Here is a 19,190-nt window from a genome sequence, read left to right as displayed (position 1 = left end):
TACGGACTAGACTCTTGTTCCTGTCCAGAGCCCTAGCTAGGGGTCTTCTCATTGATCTTTCCAGAATGGAAGCTCATTTGGGATCATTTGCTGGTTCTCCCTCTAGGACACAGCTGCCTGTAGTTTAGTTTCTCTGCTCCTTAATCTAAGAGGAGGGGTACCTAGCTGCCCATTGAATGGCTTCTGCTCCCCCACTTGAAGAGAGACTCCCAACAAAATTAGTTGTTCATACAGTAACCCTTAAACACAGAGGACCTTGGGTGGTGACATAGAAGTAGAACATTTGCCCTTTTTAATCTGCAGCTGGATATAAATTAACTCTAAAGGGCATTGTGGTTGGAAGGAAATACATAGAGCTTGATCCTTTGAAGTCCAGAAATTCAAACTCAAATTTTAGCTGTGTAGTCATATCCCTGGCTAGTGCAGAGGTAGGAGTTGAATGTGGTTGGCACCTTTAATCTGTCTTCATTTGCAAAATGGTAAACAGTGCCATTGCTCCCAATCCAAGCCGTTGGCACTACAAAGCTGAAATCATAATGTGGTTATTGACTTATAAGTTCTATTTATAAGGCACATATAAACACATGTAGTTTTATTTCCTTTTAATCTTCTGTAATCTGTTTTGCTGACACAGTGGCGGTTGAGTATGTGGGCACTGTGTTGTGTTTTGAAAGTATTGAGAACACCGCAGATGGGATTATGGTGTTATCTCAGCCCTGAGTGACCTGGCAGTTTTCAAAGTCTAGCTATTTGCTCTTCCCATAGCCAAATTGCACTGAGCCCAGTCAGGACCAAGCTGCCTGCCGCCGTCCCTTGCTCTGATCACGTTGATGCCCAGGATCCTCTCTGTAGTCCTCCTCTCAGAAGAAAGGTCTAACCCTAGGGATTTTAATTTCCTCCAGACATCTGGGGTGCCACCAATCAGAGTTTGAGATAATAACGGTGTGTGAAAGCACTTGAATTGGTGCTACTGTGTGAGGGTCAGAGTTCCTCATGTCTCAGTAGTTCTGCAACAAGCCGAAGGTTTTGTTTGTTTGGTTTGGTTTGGTAGAAAAAAATACCCTGAAATAAAGAGAAAATCCAGAAAATCTACATAGCGGGACCAAACTTCAGAGAGTTCTTTGGGACCTGAGCTAGGTCAGCCAGAGAGGGCGTTGAAGAAATGAATAGAAGTGAGGTTTCTGGAGGCAGAGGGTGCAGAGAAAACTGTGTGATCTATGTTTGAAGGAAGAAGGGGCAAGACTGCTTGCCAATCAATCTAATCTTGTAGATCAGTTTGTCTCTTCACCCCACCCTCACTGTTAGGAAAAAAAAATACTTTTCAGAAATCAAGAAGTAAAAGTGTGATCACCTTGGTTTTGTATCAGCAGCTTATAACTCCTTACAAAGTGGCTCTAAGGCCATGAATACACCAGCCACAAAGACCTATTCTTATCCAGTGTTTGCCTTGGAACCTGTCGAGCTATTGGGAGAAAGAAAAACACTCAGATCTAGTAAAAGGAAATGATAACCATAATCACATAACTAGCTTTTCCCCCTAATGGTTTCTGGGTTGTAGATAACTACTCCCTGAGCCCCTTATCATAGTGAGCCCTGAGAAGCTGAGTGCTATATAAACTGGACCTAGGAAACTAACGGGTCATAGAAAATCGGATTATGCATGCCACTGCATTTGCCAAAGAGAGACAACATGAAATGCCTTGTGAGTACATTTTTAACTTTGAATGCGGATGCTTACACTCCCATAGTCAGACCAGCCAAGGGGGTCTGGTTCCTCCCTCCCAAGGAACTGTTCAGATCAACCCAGATAGAATTTCCAAACTACGATTGGGCATGTTATCTTCTGTTGGTAATTCTGCTTTGGAGAATCCGAGGGAAAGGTGTCCTCTAATGGAATCAATAACTAATTTCTTAAAAGTCGAGACTGTTTGGGGGCTAGGTAGATACTCCAATGTTAGAGTCTTGTCTGGAGTGGTTTTCCTTATTTACAAATTGCCAGTGGGGGAAAATGATTTAGATACATGTGGCGCCAACTGGGATAGTGTGCTTTTTGTTCCTTTGGATTTTTTGAGACAAGGTCTCATTCTGTAGTCTAGGCTACCTTGACTCACTGCGGCTAGTCTCGGGCTTTCCAAATCCTCCATCTCAGTCCCCCCGGGTGCTGGCATTCAAGGCAGGCGTGGCCACATCCAGCTTCCAATGGTCCAATAAAGCAGCCTCACCCCTGCAGTTCTGTCTGTGTCAGGCCGCACTGCACTGTCGTGATGATAACATAGAATAGCCGCTTCCTCTGCCTTTTATTATTGAAACCGGGTGCTGCCTTTCCGTGGGTGTGCAGAGATGGGAGGACCCCGTCAGTCCCACTTGACATGATGGGTGCACTTCAGCTGGGTGAGCCTCAAGTACACAAGAAACCATGGCTGGCTTATCCCAGCCCCTATTCTTTCATTAATGTCTGCTGCAGACAACTCCCTCAATGGGCAGAGCACACCGCGTAGAGGAAGTGAGCAACTCAAATATTTTAAGGCCTAGGTACATTCTAACATACATTTTCCCCCTAAATAGTATGCAAGTAACCGTGAGTATCTTTTCTTCTTAGACTAGGTAAGAGAAGTCATCCCGAGGAAAGGAAACCTGGAGGGTGTCGGTTCCCAGAGGGGTGGAGGGTGGACACAGGTGGAACAGGGCTGACTGTGAGATCTGGGATTTGGATCAAGAGCTGTAGCTGAGGATGTACCCAGCTCTGGAAGTAGAGAGGCTGGCACAAAAAGGAAGAGTGGGAGGCCTGAGCTATAGTGGTCCAGGCTGGTCCTGCCCTATCAGGTTGGCTACCCCAGTGATTGACAGTGGAAGCCACATAGAAGCATCCTTGGGTGACTGACACGACCTTGCCTCCTAAGCAGCAGGCACACCCTGTGTGAGCACAGTAAGCTAGAGTGTCCTGACACACCTGGGAACCCTACAGAGTGAAAGCTGTAGACCTTGTCAGAGGCTCTGCCTTAGCAAGGCAGATCCTGGAGTCTAGACTCATCAGAGGCTAAGGTCAAAGAGCACTGACCTTTGTTCCATTTCAGATTGCACCTTCCATTCTTGTGACCATCTTTCTGGTTCCAGCTCTGACGCTGACAGTGAGTATGGCGAGAGGGAACAGTATGCCTATGTCTTTCAGCAGTCACACTTCAAAGCTAATACCCAGGGGTAACAACATTCCTGTAGTTTCTAATGGGTTCCTCTTAACCCTTCAAGGGATGGACAGGTAGACACTGGGGCCTCTGACTTTACTTGTTGTTGATTGCTTTTTCTAGAATACTAGTGACAGTCATCCTCTGGATGGCTCTGTGGGGACCCAGACTATCCATGTCGATACCCTCAGAGGTGTGGTCAGCATCCAAGACAACAACGTTCTGAGTGAATGGAACGGAATCGTGGACTACAAGAATGTAAGATGTGGAACTCACTTGTTACCATGCCAAAACAACTCCGTGGTCTGCTGCAAAGGGGAGCACCTTCATGGTCTTCCTCCAGGACTCGGGTGGGCTATGGAAGCTATTTTATCTTGACTCCATATCTCAATGTTGACCTCTAAAGGAATATGGCTATGAATTACCACCTCCTTCAGTAATAAGGCCCATTAGGATGGCACGTAATCAGGAAGAGAAACCCTGTGACTTAGCAGAACTCTTTCATTAAAATGTCCTGTGACCACGGAGGTTATTTTTCTGCCCAGCACGCCTCCGTTGCCCTATCTGCAAAACAGCTCCAACAGCTGACCCTCCTACTTAGTGGGACTTTGAAAGACGAAACGAAGTCAACACCCAGTCTTCCCACTCAGCCGTTTGCCACCTAGGTCCTTCTCAGCCACCTCTATCACATTCTCTCCAGCACATTGGATGACTCGGAATAGACACAAGGTGTCCTCTCCACTCTCGCTGTGTCCTCCAGGTTCTCTGTCTCTAACACTTTCTCTTCACCTCCCTGACTCCCAATTTCCCAAGGAGATTTCATGAATCTTCCCTGTCTACAGATTGCCTCTGATGGATGCTATTAGAAGCCAAGTTAAAAAAACCTCACTTTTCTATAGATCTGTTTTAGATAACAAATATTTCTTTTTAAAATACCAAAAAAATATATTGCTTATAGTGAGAGTTAATTAAAAAAAAAAAAAAAATCCTCAACGAAACATTCCACAGTACGCCACTAGATGGCGAAAGGAAGGCAGAGTTCCTGCTTGAGCCCAGGTTCTCAACATTCCCAATACTGTACCACTTTAATATGGTTCTTCATGTTGCAGTGACCCCCCCCAGCTGAAAAATTATTTCATTGTCACTTCATAACTGTAATTTCAATGCTGTTATGAACCATAATGTAAACATCTGATATGCAACCTCCATGAAAAAAGGTCGTTTGACCCCCCAAAGAGTCAGAGCCCATATGCTGAGAACCACTAATCGAGAGGCTGAGCTTCTTGCAGCTGTGCCTGGGGCTCTGTCTAACCCAGCAGCAGAAAATTGCAGCTATGATCCAAGCCATGGAATAACAAATAACAGGCCACAGGGAAGGGACATGCAGGGCAGACCTAGCTCTAGAACCCACGTCCTGACGAGACCTCCCAACTGCCCTGGGTACTCAGAGAGTCCTCTGCAGCTTATACAACATTTCTCCAGGCAATGAGGACTTCGGCTCTCACCTCATCCCCATGACAACTCCATGGAAGAAAGGCTATTGTTTCTCCTGCTTTACAGATAAAACAAACAACAAACAAAACAAAGGAGGCTCCCGAGAAATAGGAGCAGGCCCCTAAGATCATCCTACTGTCAGATTAGCATCCTACCCTCCCTTAATGTTAGTGGTTCAGAATACCCTGGGAGATCAAACCTTCACCAGGAAGAACAGTGGAGACAGGAGAGGAAGGGCGCAGTGCCACACAGCTCCTGATGCTGACCTGTACTCTGGCATCCAGGGTGTGGCTCTTCTGAGATTGAAAAAGAATATAAAAATTTAGCAGGTACTTGCCCACGTAAGCCTGGGATTGAAAGAGTTAAATTTGAGACCAGTACTGAAAACCACAGGAGCCAGGCCTGCAAGAAGCGGCTGGGTGGGCCAAGGAAAAGCTGTTAGGAGGTCCAGACCAGGGGTGTAAATCTCAGAGATAAGGCAAGGAGGTGTCCGGCCGAGGTGCCTGAGACACGCCTCGCCAGACATTGAGTGATGGACCCTGGGCCATTTGGTTTCCTTAAGTGTTAGCTAAGGGTCAGTATGAACTTTGAATAGCACTCTCCCCTCTTGCTAGGAATTTCACTTTTTTTTAGGAATTCTCATCTCTGATCTGCACGAACGACATTCAAAATAGCCAATCATGTATAGCCACACCAATTCCTTTGTCTCCCCAGACCTTTTTCCTATAAAATCCCCCAACCTCTGGGCTTTGTGGTCAATTCCTGGTATCCTGTGTGAGATTGGGGGTTGAACCAGAGCTCTGAAATAAAAATGCCTCATGTTTTTTTACATCAAGATGGCCTGTTGTGTTCTTCGGGTGCATGTCTCCCAGGACTTGAGCGGGAACTCCCTATGGGGTCTTTCAAGATGTTTGGCATTTTGGTCAGATTAGCAGGGAGTGCGCCCCTGAGGCGAGCAGGTGCATTGAGTGACTGGTTTCTGCTCTGTTGCTTTAAGGCCCTCTGGGCAGCTAAGCTGTTTAGCAAGATGGCCTGTGTCCTGGCCAAGATAGACCCAGCAGCCTTCCCAAGTATGGATGATATTACCCAGGCCCTGGGCAAGCAGGTGAGTCATGTTCTCTCTGTTGTCTACAATGGGGTTTTCCAACTTACAGCCACTCTCTCCGACAATGCCTCACTCATAGGAGTTTCACCCATGTCTCTCCATCCTGCCATGAAGTCACATCATGTTCAAAGGACTTTGGTGTCCCATTCAAAGCTAATCACAACAGAATCAATGAATATCCTATGTAATGACCTCATGTGGAAGCATTCCCAATGGCTTCAAGCTATGCTAGAGGAGACAAGTGGCTGGATGCAAACACTGCAATGACTCATGACCCTGTCTCTCTGCTTCCTGCCTTTCCTGGCCCATCACACACACACACACACACACACACACACACACACACACACACACCTACACACACACCACACACACCCCACACACCACACACACCCCACACACATACTCCAGTACACTCTCATACCTACCATTATTATCATTAAGCCCAAGACTGCTGAAGGGCTTGCCTGTCCTCCCTAGTGAGATAGGAACTGTGAAATAAGTTAAAACCAGGAAGAAATTCTTGGCAATTAGTGGAATCTATTCCAACTTTGCTTAAATATCGACACATTTGGACAGCATTCAGAACTGGGGGTGGCGGTGCTAACTCTACGGGGGAAAAAGTGTGTTAAAGCAATGCTATTTTTAAAAGTTGTGGGTGGAGAAATGCTCGGAGGTTAAGAGCACTTGCTGCTCTCACAGGAGGGTCCTGGTTTGGTTCCCAACCCCCACAAGGAGACTCACAACAGTCTGTAACTTCAAACACTCCAACACATAAAACTAAAATAAACAAATCTTTAAAAGAGAAGTTCAAAATGTCCTGTTCATCTAAATTGACCAAATACAAATGCAATAAATGTTTTAAACTAATCAGGGTTAACATTATGGATGAGAAGGCACCAAAGCTAATAGAAAAAGCCACTGGGTCCAGATTTGCCAGAGCCTCTTTCGCCCTCCTGAGGCTTGATAAAACATTGTAGTTACAAATACCCTGAAAGCAAGTCTGGATTGGTAACTGCATCTACCCACATACAGCTTGCCTGCGAAGTCTTTCTTGGATATGCCATATCTGAGACACCCCCTCTTACAGGCTTCTGGTCACTACCCACCGACACGTGGACTGACCTACACAGTTTTACCCAGCCGAATCAAAAACTTGGCCCAATACGGAGTACCAGTCAAAGACCTGTGCAGAGCGGTCCCCGCCTACTTTGCTCAGCAGCAAAAAGAAGGTGTGTTCGCTACTAGAAACTCGAGGTAATGCGTGAATTAAAAGATGTGGGAGGAATTTCAGGACCTATCGGCAAACCGCAACGACAGCTCATTCTATTGTTTCTCCAGTGGAAGAAAAGTCGCATGTTTGGGATGTAGGGGATTCCTTACAAGGCTCATGGGGGTAGGGGAGCCGCCATAGACCGCTTTGGGATTTGATGGCTGATGGACACCCAGCCCTGACTTGAGTTTTGCCACACCCTCTAGGGGAAGGTGGGTGACTTTGGAGTCCTTGGTCCTACTCTTTCTTAAGGTGCCTGCAGCCTAACAATTATAAACAGCAGCAGGTGGCCGGCAGTCCTGATGGAGTTGGGGGGAGAAAAACAATGAATCGAGGAGCTGAAATAGCTAGAGGCTAAAACTCCAAGATCTGCCTGTGAGTCCAGAAGCAGTCAGCAGTACAGCTGGTGCCCCTCTCTTAAACCTTGGTCTTAACCCCACAAGTCAGAGTTCTTCAAACACAAGGGTCCAGGAGAGAACCAGAGTCCGCTGGGTTAAAGGGTTATGAAGCATAATAAAGGAACAGTAAAAGAGAAAGAGGTGATTCCAGCAAGGGCTGGTGAGAGGGGCCATGGTGGGCCTCCACTGACCTGAGGGTTCATCCAACACAGGTGCCCCATGTACCTGTTGATTCTGACTTTGTCTCTAAAGTGTGGCTCTTTCCTCTTGAAGGTACCGCCCTCGCAATGGACCCAGACTCCTGTTCTGAGCTCCAGCTTCTATCCATCATGGGCCTGTCCATCTGTGGTGAGATCCCTGGGCTCTGAACCTCTATGTCAGCCATACTGGACAAGCCTGGTCCAGGCTCTGCCAGTGGGAAGTGTCTCACTGCAGCCCTTGGCACTCCACACGTTGACTTCCCATGCAGCCCTGTGATCTGGGGGGAACAGGTGCATTTCCACCTTGTATGAAGAATAATAAAGTTCCAGTGTCACTGATCCAGCAGATGGATTCCCTTACCCCATTCTCTGCATCATCCCTCATCCTCTGCATCATCCTCATCCTCTGCTTCATCCTCATCCTCTGCATTGTCCCTCATCCTCTGCATCATCCCTCACCCTCAGCATCAGCCCTCATCCCCTGCATCATTCCTCATCCTCTGCATCACCCCTCATCCTCTGCATCAGCTCTCACCCTCCGCATCATCTCTCATCCTCCGCATCATCCCTCATCCTCTGCATCATCCCTCATCCTCTGCATCATTCCTCATCCTCCACATCATCTCTCATCCTCCGCATCATCCCTCATCCTCTGCATCATTCCTCATCCTCCACATCATCTCTCATCCTCCGCATCATCCCTCATCCTCTGCATCATCCCTCATCCTCTGCATCGTCCTCATCCCCTGCATTGTCCTCATCCTCTGCATCATCCTCATCCCCTGCATTGTCCCTCATCCTCTGCATCATCTCTCATCCTCTGCATCAGCCCTCACCCTCTGCATCATCTCTCATCCTCCACATCATCCCTCATCCTCTGCATCATCCCTCATCCTCTGCATTGTCCTCATCCCCTGCATTGTCCTCATCCTCTGCATCATCCTCATCCCCTGCATTGTCCCTCATCCTTCACATCATCTCTCATCCTCAGCATCAGCCCTCACCCTCCGCATCATCCCTCATCCTCTGCATCATCCCTCATCCTCGCATCGTCTCTCATCCTCCGCATCATCCCTCATCCTCTGCATCGTCCTCATCCCCTGCATTGTCCCTCATCCTCTGCTTCGTCCCTCATCTTCTGCATCATCCCTCATTCCCTACTGCGTCCCTCATCCTCTGTCCCCTCCCTCATCTTCTGTGCAGTGCTGGCCATGTGCTTCCCAGAACATCCTACATCATGGAGTTGCTTCACCAGAATCTCTCATTTCTGAGTCTCTTTAGGTTCACTCAAGAATTTTTGGCAATAGATGAATAAACCACCAATGGAGCCCAGTCTGTGTGGTCAAGTCTCAGGCTTTACTCATCTCCTGAAAACTGGGACTGGGGCTCCTGAGCTGTCCCTTTCTTGTGCTGTCCAAGCTACACAGTAATGACCCACAAAGTGACCATGGAGCCTCACTCTAGAACTCTAAGGCAGGAGCTGTATCCCTTAGATAGGTGTACCCATGATAAAATAATAAGGATCCAGATATTCAGTATTCATTCTGTAACTGTCCTGCTGGGGACAGCCTTGTCCCATCACTAGCCCCTCCAACCCATGTGGTATCACCTGACTCTTCCTGTCCCTGGAAACCCTAGGGACTGGGTTTTCAAAGTCCTTCTAGAGTGGGTACACGTCACAAAGCAGACTTCTGTGGTCCTCAACAAGAGACTCCTGCAGTGGTTCATGCTACAGCCTCCTCAGTTCCATGGAAGGACCTGAGCGGAGCTGGAGGGCAAGTTACTCAGGGCTGTTGTGGGTGACAGCAATGGCAACTTGTTTCCTGAGATGTTACGGGCTGGGTGGCTCTCTTTCATTCAGTTGTGTGTTAAACGTTAGAAATAGATCAAGATTTGTATTGAGGCATAAGGTAAGTCATAGTCCTTCCTTTCCCGACCTCGCCTCTCTAAGATTGTTATCCCATGACTCCAAAATGGCTGAGGCAGCTCCGGACATCAGTGTTAGATCCTCATTATAGGAAGGAGAATGGGAAAAAGCAAAGAGCAGAACTTCCAGTCATCTGAATCTGTCCTTCTATATCTGGAAAGAATATGGTTCCTGGAAGCCTCACTTGGCAGACTTCTGCTTGGGTGTTATTGGCCACCTGAGCACTCTAGGCCAATCTGCTCCTTGCTTTCTTAAGAGAAGCTATGATCTTGTTTTCCTAGGAGAAACGGGACTGACTTAGCTCAGTTTTCCCCACCTGGGCACTATAAACATATTGAGCCCAAAAATTCTTCACGGAGGGGGCCACACTATGCATTGCAGGGTCAGTGCTTACATTGCTGGATGCCAGTAGACGCATCTCTGGCTGTGACAGTGATCATAGCTCATCTTCTGGGGGCAGGAGTGACGTCACAGCTAACTTGCTGGATCTGATTAGCCCCCTACAATTGGAGGAGCCCACAGAAGGAATGCTTAGCTGCTGGTTGCATAGCCTGAGGTTATGCTAGCCAGAAAGAGGGATCTGGGGAAGAGACAAGGGCTTTCAACAAAGCTTGCTTTGAAGAATAGTACTAGACAGCTCTGTCGGCTGCAGATAAGTGACCCTTTCTTCAGGTTTTCTCTGCTAGGGTCACCCCACACCTTTAGAAGTCATTTTTCATATTTTGTTCAGGTGCATAACTGTAATGGTAGGAAAGCTGAACTGGCCTAAGTTATTTCACCATTATCAGAAACCAGAAAGCTCAGCATTGCCTTAGCTCACCAATGTATTCATTATGTTTGGCAAAATAATGCTGATTTCATTCACTGAGTCAATAATCCTAGCATGTAATTCTATATTGAAGCAATGGTGTCTACATCTTCTAACCCCAGCATCTATGAATGAATAGAATGAATAGACCATCTTATCCCCTCAGATGAGCAAGGGGGTGTGTATGACACACAGGGTTTTAGCACTCCATCCCCACCTTGGCTCCTTCAAGGGCTGGCTCCAGGTATGGCTGATCTTCCCTGCCTATTGTGACCTGTAGCCTCTTCCAGCATTTGAGACCATTTGGTCCAGGCTCCCTCTTCTTTACTCACGGCCTTGGCCTTGAGCATCCCCAGATTAAAAGGTTGACATGCACTCTCCTTAGCCCGTACACAGGGCTAACTATACTGAACTGTTCCAAGGCCCATCCTCCCTCAGAGGGAGGGGCATGTAAAGACAGCAAAACGATAAAGCATACCTTATAGCTCTGCTTTCAAAGTGGAACCAACATGATTAAAGCGATAGGGAGCATACCTATGAGAGCAAGCCCCAGGAGGTTTCTGATGCTAACATCTTCCCTGCACCCAGCCACCCATCCTGGCCACAGCACCCACTTGGGGTCATCTCCAGAGACTTTATAGTTAAAACCAACTCATAATCAGAGCTGACTCTGTCTCTCTGGAAATGAAGCTGAGACGGGGACCCTGGAGTGGACCATTAGTGCTGCTTCTCTCCCCTCAGGGAGGAAAACCGTGAAGAGGCTACCACAAAAAGAACCCAGCTAAAAGGCAGAAAAAGAGTCCGGGCTTCATCAAGCACCCAGCTCCAGGCTGCTTGGTCTTCATCTGCAGCTAGCTGCACAACACTCTCAGCTTACCCTCAACTGCCACACACCCAATTTGGGTTCTGTCACTAGTGAACACCGAAAACACTATCCTTTCCTTAGCAGTGTAGAACACCCTCAGTACTACTGTCATCAAACTGTTCATGGAAATGCCCCCACCGAGAACATAACATCCTCAAGTATAGTAGCTTGAGACTCTTAGCCCATCATACCTCAGTGCTAAGTACCCAGAAGGCACTTCTGATACATCTGTCATGGGCCAGAGGGAGGACTAGAGAGACTCAGTGACTGAGAGATTCCTGCTTAAATCTCTCTTTGTTCTGAACTGAACTTGCATCCAGCTGCTCAGACTATAGAAGACCTGGCTAATCGATCTTGGAATTGATCTACATGGTGTAATTAATTTTAAGTCTTGGGCACTTTTCCCACAGTGTATTAACTTGGATTCCCAGCTTTTCTGATTCTGTTCTTGGTGTTACAGGCCCTTCGTCCCTGGTTGCTCCAGGTCAACACATGAGAGACTATTGTTCACTGTGGCCAAGTCTGCCGCTTCAGCAGATCAAAACGCGTGTCCTAAAAGGCGCCTGAATGGTCCTCAAAGCCAACTCATAGGTCAGAGAAGGAGACTTTCTTCATTAGGAGCAGTGAGATTGTTTGACAAGAGCATGCCAAGCCCCGCCCTCTTCCCAGTGAAAGGCATTGCCACTGTCCTTGTCCCTGCTCAGCCCTGCTGTCTGAACCTTGAGGTCGCAGGTGCTCAGCTGGTCTGCAGGGAGCTGCGGTGGGGGGGGGGGGGGGGGGAGAGAGAGAGAGAGAGAGAGAGAGAGAGAGAGAGAGAGAGAGAGAGAGAGAGACTCATACCCCACTGTTAGATCGCACATGCCTCGTCATCTGGACATTTTCATACACTGTTTATCTTACATGAAGCCCTTCTATTCACTGAGATCAATGCTGCTTGACTTCCCACTGTGCCCATGAAAGGAACAAACACACACAGATATCTGTAAATATATCATTTTGTGTTATTATTCGATTTCATAATTAGATGGAATGTTGGGAAGAATTTAGTTTGGCTTCTGAGTGGAAACCAAAGGTACATCCTTGGAAAGACGAGGTCAGTTGACGGACCATCTTAAAGGTGAATTCCTCCACAGATGGAGATCCCCAGGAGCCCCAGGAGCCCTACCTTTGCACAGGCTCCAGTGCTCACCTCTTCTGGAAATGGGAAAAATGTAAGGAAATAGCATTAAAAATGTGTTTTAATCTAGCAAATCAGTATTTTCAAGCACCCCTGACTGCAGGGGTGGGGACAGAGCTTATAATTTCATAGCACCCAAGATTTTAGCCACTAATTTTTTTAAAAAGATTAATTTATTATTTATTTATTACAAGTACAATGTAGCTGTCTTCAGGCACACCAGAAGAGGGTGTCAGATCTCATTGCGGGTGGTTGTGAGCCACCATGTGGTTGCTGGGATTTGAACTCATGCAATTGGTGCTCTTACCCACTGAGCCATCTCACCAGCCCCAGCCACTAACTTTATTGAAGTACTACTACTACTACTACTACTATTACTACTACTACTACAACTACTGATGACGATGATGATGATGATGATGATGATGATGATGGTGATGGTGATGATAATGGTGATGATAATTTAACTTACATAAGGCTGACAGCTCTGGAAGAGTTGGTGTGGTGGATGCCATGTGGCTTGGTGCTGATGGAGTGCCCTGCTGCCTCTCTAAGTGATTATGAGTGCTGACTTTCTGGGCAAATGGGCAGTAAATGCTAATACCTTCTTTACCTTTCAGTACTCTTACAAATGTCTCTTGTTTCCCACTGGTCCTGACCACTTTGCCACAGTCAGTGTAAAAACTCAGCGATGGTCACATTGCCCTGTGACCCCAGCTACTGTCCCCTGCCTGTCCGTGGACTCTGTCTTTTCTTTCCTGGAATGCTCTGTGCTGGATTCTGGCAGCGTTCTCTACCACCTCCAGAGGATAGCGCTTCACAGATGCTCTGGAGGTGGTGTTTGCGTGTTTGTGTGCTTGTTTGTTTTTACATGGAGCACTTATGTGTGATAAAAGAGGATCCCAGGGGTCCTCTTGATGCCCAGGAACCCTGTCTGACCCCATTTGTCATTTGTCACTCAGCCATTTCCCACTGTAGTATGCCCCCATGGAGGCAGAACTTTGCCCATTTCTGTATTCCTAATGTCTCTAATGGTCCATGCACATAGTTGAAATTCAATTCTTGAAGTAAACTGAACTAAGTCATGTTTTCACTTATGTGTAATTCACACAGCCCCACCCCCAGACTGTGTGACACGCAGAAGCCTCCAGAACGTTGTTTGGCTTCAATGGTACTCACTTGGCTTTGTAGTCACCTCCCCCTCATACAGAGGGATGTGCTTGCATAGCTGCTCAATAGGTGACCCAAACAGGAACCAGTCCACCTTCATGATCAGGGACTTCAGAGGGTTGTACCTGACCCAGGTATACTCTGGGGAGTCCATGGCATTCATTGTCTAGACGACATAATAGAGAAGAGCGGTGTTGAGGACGATGGTAAGCGTTGTGGACCTTACTTTAAATTGTGGATGGCTTTCTCTGTCCAGTGGTTGAATAAAGGGCATTCTGGGATCTCAAGTCATTGTCTCCTCTGACCACTGTGTCTAGAAAAAAGCTCATTTTTAGCCACAGTATATTACCGCAATGAAACTCACAGAAGGTAAATTGGCTGGTAAAAGAGGGCAGATGGGGCCATGTAGACAGGATCAGAACTCAGTGTCTAGTCTCAGTGCGCTGTGTGGAGATTCTCCCTCTTTGGTATTATGTGTCTGTGTCTTTGAGTCATCACTGAATATCATAAATGTACTCATTTCCAGCTGAATACCGTATCTAAGCTCTCACTCCTGAGAAGAAAGGCTCGCCAGCCCCTCTCCAAAGACAGCCCATTTAAGTTCTCATAGGTCCATGTGTTTTGGGCTCTCTGATGAAAACTGCACCGAGATGAGCTATCATGACTCCCTCTCCCAAACATGAGGACATGTTGGAAAGTTGAGCATCCTATGCGTGGACATATATATCATGGTCTACTGTCTCATTCTCATGAGACCGTAACATGGGAAGAAGCAGGGACTGGCTCTGGAGCAGAGTTTTCAAGGAACCCCAAGTTACCTGCTTCTCATAGAGGAACCGTTGGAGTTTGTCCAGAGCAGGGATGGCTTTGTGGTCCATCTTGATGATGTAGCAGGCTCTCCGGGAGAGCACCCTGGATGCGATGTAACCCTGAGGGAGAGGAGCAGAGTTACTGACTCTGTTTCCGGCATTCAGATTTGGTGGGGTTGACCAATATCATTCAATATCATTTTTCAATGACTCCACATGTGGCTATTTAAATTCAAATCCAGTGAAATTTACAATTCATTTCCAGGCACATTTTGAGTACACAGTAGCCACAATGCCTAGAGGTTTCTCTTCCAGAAAATTCGAACATAGACCATCTCTGCCTGGCTTAAGTTCTTTCTCTTAGGTCACGTTGTTCTAGAGGTCTCCTAGGCAGGCTTACGTCTACCCTCATGCCACATGCCTTTCCTGTTCTCCCCCTTCCTCCCTCACTTCTCTTCCTCAGACTCTATCCACACGCTGGAGGGGGCTTGAGGAGGCTGCATTGGGAATGCACAGGCATGGGAGAGTTTGATATGAGGAAGGATCACAAGCTGCCATGGCATTTTGACCTTGAATGGGAAATTTCTCTGTGATGCTTCAAATACACAAAAACCATCCTAGTTCTTAGTTTTCGAGTCTCAAAAGATCTAGTACCTAAAACTAGGGACTAGACTGAGGCACTGAGGCCAGTGATGGAGGAGAGGGGTTAAGCAAAGTCTTCACATCTGATCTTTTTAAAGCCACTTTGGGGATTTTCATGATCTCTATGTAAAGATAATTTTAGTTGTGAAGGACTTCGAAGAATCTATGCTTTTAAAGGTGGCATGCAACCCCCAGTACCACCAGGAAGAAGGCTTGTGGGGAGTTTTGAGAGAGAAGAGAAGAGCAAGTTGAGTGTAGGTGTTTAGGCTGGCTCTCTCCAGGTAAGGCATACTGTAATGCACACGAGTCTATTAGGATATAGTCATAATAGATATTAGTCTATTATTAGAGAAAGATGAGAGTAAAGTAATCCAAATCAGTAAATGGATGGAGGACAAGAAGCTTTCAGAGAAAGTTTCTAAGACTTATTTTTAGCTCAGTAACCAACACTGGGAAGACCTTCTAGAAAGTGCAATGCTGCCTGTACTACATTAGTAATTTAAGCGTGTGCATGGTTCTGCGTTTCTGCTCATTTGAGATTGCTCATAATCTGTGTTTTGCAGCAGAAGTTCTTATTTAGTCATCCAAGTGGGATTTTCCAGTTCGGAGCATTACTTTGAGCATTCTTCCTCTTCATGTCTGGGCCAGTAGTGGGACATTATTGCTGTCGAGTAAACATATTTCTTTCCTTTGAAATGGATTTTTGTGCTGGAGAGATGGCTCAATGGTTAAGAGCACTTACTGCTCTTCAGAAGGTCCTGCATTTCAAATCCCAGCAGCCACATAGTGGCTCACAACCATCCATAACAAGATCTGATGCCCTCTTGTGGTACGTCTGAAGATAGCTACAGTGTACTTAGACAAAATAATAAATAAACCTTTAAAAAATTGTTTTATTTGCCTGCTTAATTATTTAAAGGGAAAGGAAGAAGTGAAAAAAATTTAAAGGCTTGTAAAGATAGATCATATAATTTATATATCTACGTAGCTGACCCCTGCTCTTTACAAAACGAATCTTATATAAAGCTACCCTCTCTGCTTACATGCTTGTAGTCAAAAATAGTGGTTGAAGAGCATGAGCCTGAGTGGATGTTGATGGTGGCCGTGTTCTGCTGGTTGTCAATGGTCACTGTCTCCTGGACATTGCCGCCATTGTTGCTTGGGACGAAGATGTTAAAAACCTAGAATTGACAACAAAGCCAAATTAAGTTTTTCATAAACAGTGTGTATTTGAAAAGCAGGTCTTTCTCCAAAATAAAACCACCGACTTCAGCAGATAGTTCACTGGAAGCCCATGCAAAGCTCGCGCTGAGGCGAAGCTCATGCTGAGACAGAACGCAAAGCTTCTCTCACTGGTTTATTATATTACATATGAGAGAGCTGGAGTGGTGTCTTTGGAAGGGAAATGAGACTCGCCACCTGCTAGTGCGTTGGGTTGCACTGGGAAGGTGTTGCCAGTAGAAAGAAATGAAGACCACTTCATCCTTTCCATGGTTGGGATCCCACCTCAAAGAAGACACGTGGACTCCCACAGTCCTGGGGATGACCTGGTCTCACATAGTTCTTGTCCTCTCCCATAGCGCAAAGAGGACAACTCACCTCCTCTGCCTGCGATTGTATTCCAAAGATGGACAGCACCACCAGAAATGCCACCTGAAAAAAGCACATCAACTCTCTGAGTCACTCATTGAGGGGATCAGCGGGAAACAGAGGGCCCTGAGGCACAACGGCCAGCCATCCTAGGTAACCAGAAAGTCTATTTTTCTACTTTAAAAAGTAGAAAATACATTTGCCCATGCAGTAGGCACTTGTTGAGCTCATGTGATCTGTTAGACTCATGGTTCTCCTTGACTACCCATTCCCCAGCTCTTCAGCATGATATCGTCTTGATGGTGGAGAACCTTAGATGGGTGAGCAGTGAGGGATTCATGGGCAGACGGAGATCTGGTGTGAGTTACACTAGCTTTCCATTAGTGGATAAGTTATGTCCTCTGATCTAAGGGGAAAGCCTGCACTTCTTGACACTGAGGGAATGAACCCTTTAACATGAATCTGTGAGTGACGTGAACACAGTGCGTTTTTAAGCACAGCTATGGAAGGAGCACAGTTAATCTTTGACATCAAGGAAGGTATCGATCTGGTGCCATAGCCCAAACCTCAGTAGTTCTATGGACAGGGCAGGGCCAGTGGGCCATGGACCTACATACACACAGGTCTGATGCTCTGCCAAGGTTGTTTCCAAGTCTGACCCAACATCAGCAGCAGCTGTGGTCTTCTCTCTTCTGATTGCTACAGTGAACTCTACTGCCTGTTTCAGACACTGGTGGGTAGAAGATGTGTGGAAGGCTAGAAACTTCTAAGAACTGCCCGTAGGGCTATTCTACCCTCCTTTCCATCCCTTCCTCACATTTATCTTGTGGCGCCCCACAATGGAGACTGCAACAACAATCTACACACAGACACCCTGTAGGCCACCTACACGGGGCTCTCTGCACCACACCTCAGGTCAGCTCTGGAGTCTCCGATGCCCCCTGTATATTTTATTTGTTGGGTCTAGACTAGAAGTTTGGACAAGGGAATCAACTGGCCAACTCAGTGGGTGCCTAGAGAAAGCACAGGAAGTGTCCTCTGCTCCCAGATTCCCCCCACCCATATCAAGGTTGGTACCTCTTAGCTATAAGTTTGTACTTTAGGCTTAAATCCCCCCCCCCCCGGAAAATCAATAGGACACAGTTCAGCTGACTGTCCTTGTCACTTTAGTACTGACACTTAGCTTGCAGCTTTCTCTTCTAGAAGCTGAATGAAAACAAGAAGCAGAGGCTGGGGAAGAACTTCCATCCTGTATCCGGGCAGAACTACTGGAATCTGGTATCAGATAGGGAGGGTGGGGGCACAGGGAGGGGTCAGTCATTAAAGGGTTTCTTTTACCTGAATAAAGAACTTAGACATGAGAACACTCCGGTTGTTTTAAGTTCACTTCACTACTGCTGTGTACAGGGACCAAGAGAGAGAACCCACACCCTGAGTCCTGAGCTTACAAATCTGGAGAATCCAGCCTCCTCTGCCTCAGTGTCCTCAACTTTACATCGACGACAACAGTACCTGGTCTACACTATCAGCACAACGAGCACTGGTACTCATCCACGAGAAAAGCTTGGGCTCAGCATGGTTTGTGGGTAGCTGCTATCACTCTTATTACAGATATTGTTTTTAAAGTAATGCTTCTCTTTCATGACAAATGGGATTGCTCTCAAATGTCTAAACCCCTCACAAAGTGATGAGAAGGGCTCATCACTTACTTATCAAAAACACCTTCCAAATAAATTCTCTACAGATTTCCTTTTTTTCCCTTTGTACATCTTGAATAAACCTAAGAAATGTAGAAATGGACACACAAACATTCAACATTCCCACCCCAGACACTGTTAATTCAACCATAGCAACATAGATGTGCAAAGTGTTTGTCTGAGACCCTTGAAATCTGAAGCACGTTGGACACAAGCAACAGCAAGAACACAGAGAAGATGAATGCATACTCACGAGGGGTTTCATTTTGCCTGAAGAGAAGGAGCTGGAGCAAGTGTGGCTGCCTGTGCAGTGTCCAGCCTTTATATTGGCTTTAAGACGTGGAAATCTCTTCCCCAAGTGATCAGGTTAGAAAAGAGCTAGTCCATATCTCTGACACACCTTAGCAAACTCCCTTATCAGGACTGAGACCTAACCACATCCCGAGTATCAGTGAAGTTTGTTAGTTTGTACTGAAAACTCCCCATTGGTCACTCTGCAAATACTCCCTGTTTATCTGTCCGGATTGCACTGGTTGAGTTCCACCCTGTAACAATACTCCAGGACACTTGTTCTTCACACACAGACACTGAAGGAATATTCTAGCTCCTTCACACAAATGTAAAGTCCTGAAGACTTCTGGACCCCACTCGAGGTCTCTTCAACACTAGTCAGCTTATCGAATTTGGCTGCCTTGACATTAGATGTGAAAAGAAGAAGTGAGGATAGTGGCTGGGAGCTTTTCTTGAAATACGAACAGCCTCATGCCTGTCTTCCCTTCCTTTAGAGTCAGTGGCCATCTGCAGATTCATGGGAAACAAGATTTGGGAGTCAACCAGCAATGACCAACTGTTT

At 46.5% G+C, this 19,190-nt stretch overlaps 2 protein-coding genes across 2 annotated transcripts; one reads left to right on the top strand and one right to left on the bottom strand.

Moving 5' to 3' along the window:
- Window positions 1-1,560: 1,560 nt before the first annotated feature.
- On the top strand, window positions 1,561-7,985 carry LOC116098226 (gastrokine-3). Its single transcript, XM_031380908.1, has 6 exons — window positions 1,561-1,702; window positions 3,075-3,128; window positions 3,306-3,440; window positions 5,674-5,781; window positions 6,872-7,013; window positions 7,726-7,985. Exons 1-6 carry the CDS (start codon window positions 1,661-1,663, stop codon window positions 7,818-7,820), a joined length of 576 nt encoding a protein of 191 aa, XP_031236768.1. The 5' UTR covers window positions 1,561-1,660; the 3' UTR covers window positions 7,821-7,985.
- Window positions 7,986-12,245: 4,260 nt separating this feature from the next.
- Gkn2 (gastrokine 2) lies at window positions 12,246-18,628 on the bottom strand. The gene is made up of 6 exons (XM_031380905.1): window positions 18,591-18,628; window positions 16,650-16,703; window positions 16,094-16,231; window positions 14,418-14,528; window positions 13,609-13,765; window positions 12,246-12,446 (listed from the first exon to the last, which is right to left on the bottom strand). The coding sequence occupies exons 1-6, from the start codon at window positions 18,600-18,602 to the stop codon at window positions 12,364-12,366; spliced, it is 555 nt and encodes a 184-aa protein (XP_031236765.1). The 5' UTR covers window positions 18,603-18,628; the 3' UTR covers window positions 12,246-12,363.
- Between the last annotated feature and the right edge of the window lie 562 nt (window positions 18,629-19,190).

The sequence above is a fragment of the Mastomys coucha genome, unplaced genomic scaffold, assembly GCF_008632895.1.
Source record: "Mastomys coucha isolate ucsf_1 unplaced genomic scaffold, UCSF_Mcou_1 pScaffold20, whole genome shotgun sequence".
NCBI lineage: Eukaryota > Metazoa > Chordata > Mammalia > Rodentia > Muridae > Mastomys > Mastomys coucha.
Note: the sequence above shows the minus strand (reverse complement) of the source record. Positions and strands in the feature narration are given on the sequence as shown.